An 8,203-nucleotide genomic window follows, 5' to 3' on the forward strand; every position below is an offset into this window, starting at 1 on the left:
TTGGGAAAGGTGGCTCTATCATGGTTCCATAAGCTAGGCCCGCGCTCCATACGAGGATGGGGGCAATTGGCCGACGAATTCACTGTTCAGTTCCTGACGAGCAGGAAAGCGCCGAAGATGTTTGAGAGCCTCTCCGTTATGAAACAAGAGAAGAACGAGCCGATTTGGGACTATGCGAAGAAGTACTGGAAAACTTTCAACGAGATTGAAAGTTGCAATGAGGAATACGCAATAGCCACGTTCAAGACTAGGCTTCCTATTCGGGGGAAGCTACACAAGTCACTAAACATGAGCCCAGTGGGAACACTAGCAAAATTAATGGAACGGATTAAGCAGCATGCCAGAAATGAGGATGACATGTCACGCCCTGCTTTTTGAACATATCTTCAAAAAAAGATACTAATTAACAAAAAATAAATAATAGTAATATTACCAAAAAGATCCTTTGAGTTTAGCATAAGTTGGAGAAAGTTCAAGTGTCAAGGTTAACGGGTGGAAATAACAAAGTTAATTACATTCTTCCAATGTCAAAAGTAAACGTCAAAATACGGTTACAGAGCCATCTACCCAATTTCCAAAAGACTATAAGTGTAGATGTATAAATAACCGTCCAATAAGTTCACAAAAGATGCCTTTTCTTTGCAGGCATACACTCCATGCAACAAGAACTAGTTGCCTTGATTTGTACCTGAAAATGTTAAGGAAGGGTGAGCTCACTAGCTCGTAGAGAAATCTTGAAATGAAAAACATGAAAACATGTTATATTCAATTACCGAACAAGAGGCTCAATGAAGAAGGATAGTAATCCAAGATACGATTCAAAGTCGAATGACAAACCAAACATTAAATTAACAACTTTATCTCTCTTTCCATTTCCCAAGCAACACAGATCATACGTCTAGCCCAACCAATCAACAATGCGTGATATGTGATGCAAAGCAATGCACCGGGCAATGTTGGGCCCCGTAACCCTCGCCAAGGTCCCACCAAGAAGGTGAACCGGGCTCCGTCCATATTGACGTGAATTCCGGGCGGTGTTGGGTCCCGTAACCCTCGCCAAGGTCCCACCAAGAAGGTGAACCGGGCTCCGTCCATATTGACGTGAATTCCGGGCGGTGTTGGGTCCCGTAACCCTCGCCAAGGTCCCACCAAGAAGGTGAACCGGGCTCCGTCCATATTGACGTGAATTCCGGGCGGTGTTGGGCCCCGTAACCCTCATCGACATCCCACGAAATGGATGCGACTCCACCTTCCGGGCTGTGTTAGGCCCCGTAACCTTCGTCGACATCCGAAGTTGGATACGACTCCATCTATTGTCCATATGCTATGACATGCCACACCATGATGCATACAAAATTCGATATCACACGTAGCCATAACACTCGAATCATAGTTCCATAAACATCCTTCATTATGCACAATCCATCCATAATCAATCTCACACCCATTATCGAGTCAAAACGATTATACAACATCATAAAAATTGCATACTCAATATCTTTCAATGATTCCAACGCCAAAATATCACCAACTTACCAATCTTTAAAACCCATAAGGATCCATAACCAATAGCGTCGTTTAACCATGACCAGCGATGAAAAGAACGCAGCTCTATAAGCTGCCCAGATTTTCAAATTTGCAGGACAATCTTCTAAAAATCACTATAAATCAAATTCTTAATACTTTTGAGTGATTTCAGTCCCGATAGTTGCGCAATTGAACGAAGTACAAAAGATACAAAAGAACCCTAGTCAGATTCGCACTCAAAATCTGGCTAAACAAGCATTTACTGAAGCAACACGAATCTGTCGAGTAAAAACGTGACAGATTTGTGACCTGATTTCTAAAATCCACCATTAATTCAATTCTCAACGGTTTTGAGTGATTCTAGCGGCATTAGAACGGGCTTTAAGTCTACTCTATTTCATATGAAGGAACAAAAATTCAATTCTGAGCTTAAGAAGGCGTAAAACCCCCAAACCCGAAGACCCTGTTCTGCAGATTTTCGGAAATGACAGTGATAGCTTCAAACAACGATTTTAAGCACGATTTGTCAACAAAATCAACGTATAAACACATAACAAGCGTAAGAAATCCCTACCTCAAGGTCGTATGAACTTCCCCCGAGCCAATCGAGCCCTAGATCTTGAAATACTCCGAAACCGAGGCGAACCAACTCCCACCGAGCTAGACCCACGAAATTAAAGCTTGGAGGAGCAAGGATTGAAGGTTTTTGATGTGGGTTTTGTGGAGGAATTGTGGGAGATGAAGTTTGGAGAAGAGGGGTAAAGAGAGAGAGGGAGACGTGAGAGAGAGGGCGAGAGATGTTTTGATTTTTTTTTTGTTTTTGTTTAGATTTCCACCCCACCCCTATACATATATACATATTTTCCCTCTCTTACACATTGGCCCCAACCCCAAACAAATCACACATTACCCCCAATGTCACACGTAATATTGACGTATTTTCCATGAAATAATTATCCGGGTCGCTACATGACATATTGCAAGAAGACGGCAAGGTGGTTGCCGAGCAGGCCAAAGGGCCAGCCAAGTAGGAAAAACCCGAGCCCAAAACTTACAGGGAGAGGAAGGAATATGGGCAGGCTAAGAAATAGCCGTACAGAGAGAAGCATGCCCCGGACGCCAAGTCTTTCTTCTCAATAACTATGGTTTGGGAAGAACCAATCTACCAGATTCTTTATCGAATAAAGAACCGCCCATATTTCAAGTGGCCTCCGAGGTTGGAAAGGGATAAAGATGCAAAACGAGCTACGAGTCAGCATTGAAGTTATCACAAGGATTGTAACAACTCCGATTTTTCGTTCAATAAATATCTCGTTGTTATTTGAAATTTCTTAATTTCTCTTAATTGCTCGTTGATTTTCTTATTTGATTCCTTGTTGTTGTATTTAAGCAATCGAACGCCTTGTATTTAAGCAATCGAACGCCTTATTATCATAATCCTCGTCTAGAAACCCTAATCGCACTTTGGACCCTCAAGGATCGTTTCTTGACTTATATGCCCTACTTAGCAAGCCTAGTTAGCTTCTAACCGGCTTGAAGGAGTAACCAAACTAGGAAGTCACCTAGTTACTTATCCCTAACCGTAGATGGACCATTTTTGTAACGCCCCGAATTTTGGGTACGTTAAAAAGACAATTTCATTGAAAACCTCAAAATAGAGTCTGGCTCTTATTACAATAAAACTCCCACAAGAGTTCAATATTTACATAAATGGAGGGAGATTCTAGGGTTCCTAACTACAGCTCCTCAGCTCCTCCATTCTTGCCAGTTCCTCAGCTCCAAAAGCCTCCACGGTGATCTGCTTACCCTGATTATCTACAAAATCTGATACATTATACCAGCGTCACCACCGATATAGTATGTCAGGGTCACCAAAAGGCAACACTGTGAGCTACAAAAGCTCAGCAGGACAATCCCATACCCGCTAACCCATAACTTATAAGCAACAGGAAATGACACATCGATTTCCACATGATACATATATACGCAGCTAACAATGACACATCCACATTCGTTAATCAACTATCATTGGTGTCCAAGAGTTTCGTGTTTCTCCTACGCGACTCATCGTAGACTGTGTCAACATTTTCATTTACAAAACAATCTTTCAAAAACCATTTGTTTAACACAAAACATTTGCATTGGCTCCGTACCGCGGATAACCAAGCTACACACCCAACCCTTTTTAAAATCATTTGCATTGGCTCCGTACCGCGGATAACCAAGCTACACACCCAACCTTGGTTCCGCCGCGCCGGGTTCCCAAGTATCCTCACAATGGTTCCGCCGCCGGCTTCCCATTGGCACACAAAAACATTCGCATTGGCTCCGTACCGCGGATAACCAAGCTATACCTCACCATGGTTCCGCCGCTCCGGGTTCCCGAGTATCCCACAATGGTTCCGCCGCTCCGGGTTCCCAATTGGGGTTTTCGAAATCTAAAAACCTCGGTTCCGCCGCTCCGGGTTCCCGAGTATCCCCACAATGATTCCGCCGCTCCGGGTTCTCATTGGGTTTTTCAACACACACCACACAATGGGCTACCACGTCCAACCACATTGCGGTTTTTGAAAAAAAAAAAAAAAAACCTTTTCAAAACACGTCTTTTACACACGCACACACACAACTCACATAATGCCACCCGAAATCGGTCATTATGTTGTTTCAAAATATTTCCTTCCTCGAAAAAACATTTGCTTTCATTACTCACACCCTAGGTGTCATATTTCTACTTTCTCGATTCTCATGTCTCGTTACATGCAAAGACTCCGCGGTAGGACAAACGTAAGCAAGAATCATCCTAACAAGATCATCCAATTCTACATTACTCATCACGCTCAATTACTACTTATAGCATAACGCCACATGTACGGACGCCTTTGGAGTGTATCACTTATGCTTTATTCAAAGCACAACGCCACATGTACGGACGTCTTTGGAGTGAAATCACTTATGCTTAATCACACCACAAGTAATACAAGCAATTCATATATGCATTAATCATCTTAAAGATCAAAATACAAATACTTATAAACAAACGATAAATTCTATCTTAGTAATTCAAAACGACAACGTAAGTAAGTAATTAGGAAGTAAGTAAGGATTTCCTTACTTATACGTTGAGTTAGTGGACACGGGACTCTACCTTACTTCTTGGCGGTAGTCGGCTACGGAAGGTTAGTCGGCTACGGAAAGTACGTCGGTGGTCGGACGGAGTAACTTCCTATGGTATGCCTTCGGAAGCTTCGAAAGAGAAAGGTTTCTCTCGAAACTTCTTCTTGACTAACACTACTCTACTTTATGGATCGAAGGGTGGTCGAGTGGCAGTTTAGTGGCGGCCTAGGTTGAGTTTCTTGAAGAACTCAAGAACTACTCAAGAACATGAAGAACAAAAGAAAGAACAAAGAAGGAACAAGATTTTTCTAGAGAGAGAAGTTGCTAGGTGAAGGTGTGAGTTGAATGGCAAACATGGGGTGCTATTTATAGGCAAAATTCTTGGCTCTTCCCCTCTCTCTATGGCCGGCCCTCTCTCTCTCTAAATCCTCCATGGATTTGCTCCATTAAGTCATCAAATCATCTTTCAACCAAGTCATAGCTTGTCCAATCCAAATCCTAGGTGTAAGGCTATGTAATCAACTAAGATCTTAGGCTTTTTAGGTGAATCTAGGTAATTATAATCTAGGTTTAGCTTGTACTCAAGGTCTAAGGCTAATAAAGGCTAGGATTATGTCATAATGGTCCATCATAGGTTGTCATTAGGCATAAAAAGACTTAGGCCTATATAGGTAGCTTGCAAGGCTAGGTTAGTCCTTGGATTGGACTATGGGAGATTTGTTGCAAGGATAGGAGACAATGGTACAAGATTTGGGTACTAAACAAAGCATGGAGGTACAAATGGGGAGTTAAGTTTGGCTAGGAGAAAGATTCACCAAGGATGAAGAAAGATCAAGGAAGGATCATGAAAGTACAATCCCATCTTCTTCTCTCTCTCTCTCTCTCTCTCTCTCTCAAGTACACACACATACATGTATATATATATACAAATGCAAGAAAGAATAAGAAAGGTACAAAGTACAAGATTTCCAAAATCAAATACCCATTAAAGAAATCCAATCAGACACATGCCCCTTTAAATAAATAAACTAGTGTACTCTAGGAAGATCAACTCCCCAATAAATTAATCCAATTGGGTACAAAAACCCTAAGATAAAATAATAAAAGAGTACTTAGGAATCCTAGGTTTTAAAGACTACCAAGTACTAGCACAATAAAAATATTGGTACCTCATCCCATGGGGTTTTTGAAAAAGACTAGTTTATTAAACCCATGTACTTGGTTGAAAGAATAAGGCTATTACCCAATGGATAATAAAATCCCTAACGGTTAATAACCAAAGGATAATAAGGTACGAGTACTTTAAATATTAAACTAAGTCTTTGAAAAAGACTACATGTCCTTTTTATTATTACACATGTTTATATATATATATATGTACTTACCAAATAAAATAAAGGAAAGGCTTTTGTCCAATGGGTAAAGATTACCCTAACGGTTATTGTCCAATGGTCCAAGGTTACTTGGGTACTTTTATTAGAAAAAAATAATCAAAAGTACTTTTCAAAATAATTATAAATGTCATTTCTTTAAAAGATCAAAGTACTTGTCAAATCTTTCAAAAATCCTTTTAATATAAAGAATTGGGTTTCTATTATCCAATGGATAATAGTTCCCCTAACATTTATCGTCCAAAGGACAAAGAATAAAACCAAATTAATAAAAGGAAATTAATAAGTAATTTTCTAGTGTTGAAAAGGTTGACTAGTCAAATCAACTTTATTGGAAGGTTCCCTAGTCACATCGGTACTTTATTTGGTCAAAAGACTCTATTATCCAAGGGTCACTAACTTCCGTAACGGTTATTACCCAATGGATAATAGTTTCCCTTGCGGTTAATAACCAAAGGATAAAAGGAGTACAAGTACCTTTTATTTTAAAATATGATTTTTGAAAGACTACATGTACTTTTATAATAAAAAATTTATTATCTAATGGACAAAAATTACCCTTGTGGTTATTATCCAATGGATAATGGAGGGGTGGGAGAATCCCCAATAAACAAAGAATAAATGTACTTTGCACATGTGTTTATAAACCCATTAAAATACTATATCCTTGTACTTACCAAAAATATTTTAATAGGAGGCTTATTGTCCAATGGACAAAGATTACCCTAGCAACTATGGACCAATGGGTAAAGGCAAAAGGTTCAAAAGTTTCAAAAGGTTCATCTAGTAACTAGGTGAGTTGGTTGTTCGGTTCTTCCAACGAGTCGGTTGGAAACTAACTAAATTGGTCACGTAGGGTTTCTAGTCGAGAGTTAACTAACGACCAAAATCTAATTACGACGAAAATAAACAAGAAGTCATATAGCCATTCAAGAGAAAATAAGTAATTCAAATAAAATTCAAATTTTTAACGAAATTTTTATTGACCAAAATTGAGGGGCGTTACAATTTTGCCCATCTTGAACCTTTTGAACCTTTTGAACCCTAGACTAGAAAGGATTTAATTGTTTTCTTTTATTGTTTTAGTTTTATTCTTTATCCATTGGACGATAAATGTTAGGGGAATTATTATCCATTGGATAAAAGAAACCCATTTCTTTATATTAAAAGGGATTTTGAAAGATTTAAACAAAGTACTATGATTGACATTTATAATTATTTTGAAAAGTACTTTTCGATTAATTTACTAATAAAAGTACTCAAGTAACTATGGACCATTGGATAATAACCATTAGGGTAATCTTTACCCATTGGACAAAAGCCTTTTCTTTATTTTATTTGGTAAGTACATATATATATATCACATGTGTATTTCCAAAAAAGGACATGTAGTCTTTTCCAAAAACTTAGTTTAGTATTTAAAGTACCCGTACCTTATTATCCTTTAGATAATAACCGTTAGGGATGTTATTATCCATTGGGTAATAGGCTCATCTTTCAAACAAAGTACTTAATCCATTAAAATAATATTTTGTTAAGATTCCCGGGAGTACAAAAGTACATTATTATATTAATTAAAGTACGGTACCTTTTTTATTGGTTTAAAGGGTGAATCTTGACCCTTAAAGACTAAATTGCCCTTTTGTACAAAAGTACCTATTGTTTATTTGTATTCTTGCATTGTAGTACATATATATACATATGTATATAGCTAGTACATGGGAGAGAGAGAGAGAGAGAGAGGAGAGAGGAGAGAGAGAGCCGTGAGGGAGAGAGAGAGGGGAGAGGCCGAGAGAGAGAAAGAGGGAGAGGGAGAGAGAGAGGGAAAGAGGAAGGAAGAAGGAGGAGGATTTGATGTGTACTTGACCTTGGTCTTTCAAAGTACTTCAAATCTTTGGTGATTTCTTTCCTAGCCAAATCTTAACCCCATTAACCTCCATTGTACAACTTTCAATTGTTTAAGCCATGAATCTTGTACCAATGTCTCCTCCATTGCAACATATCTTCCAAGAATCCCATCCAAGGACTAACCTAGCCATGCAAGCCTACCAAAGTTAGCTTCCAACCTTTCAATCAACCTTGACATGTGAAATAAAGTGAGACTTAGAGAGAGAGAGAGAGGGGCCGGCCAAGAGGGAGAGAGGGAGAGCCCTTGCCTATAAATAGAAGCT

At 39.2% G+C, this 8,203-nt stretch overlaps 1 protein-coding gene across 1 annotated transcript; it reads right to left on the minus strand.

Moving 5' to 3' along the window:
- Nucleotides 1-847: 847 nt before the first annotated feature.
- Nucleotides 848-2,337, minus strand: LOC131308086 (uncharacterized). The gene is made up of 2 exons (XM_058334909.1): nucleotides 2,102-2,337; nucleotides 848-1,324 (listed from the first exon to the last, which is right to left on the minus strand). The coding sequence occupies exon 2, from the start codon at nucleotides 1,319-1,321 to the stop codon at nucleotides 899-901; it is 423 nt and encodes a 140-aa protein (XP_058190892.1). The 5' UTR covers nucleotides 1,322-1,324; nucleotides 2,102-2,337; the 3' UTR covers nucleotides 848-898.
- Between the last annotated feature and the right edge of the window lie 5,866 nt (nucleotides 2,338-8,203).

Source organism: Rhododendron vialii, chromosome 11a (genome assembly GCF_030253575.1).
Source record: "Rhododendron vialii isolate Sample 1 chromosome 11a, ASM3025357v1".
In the NCBI taxonomy this organism is placed as follows: Eukaryota; Viridiplantae; Streptophyta; class Magnoliopsida; order Ericales; family Ericaceae; genus Rhododendron; species Rhododendron vialii.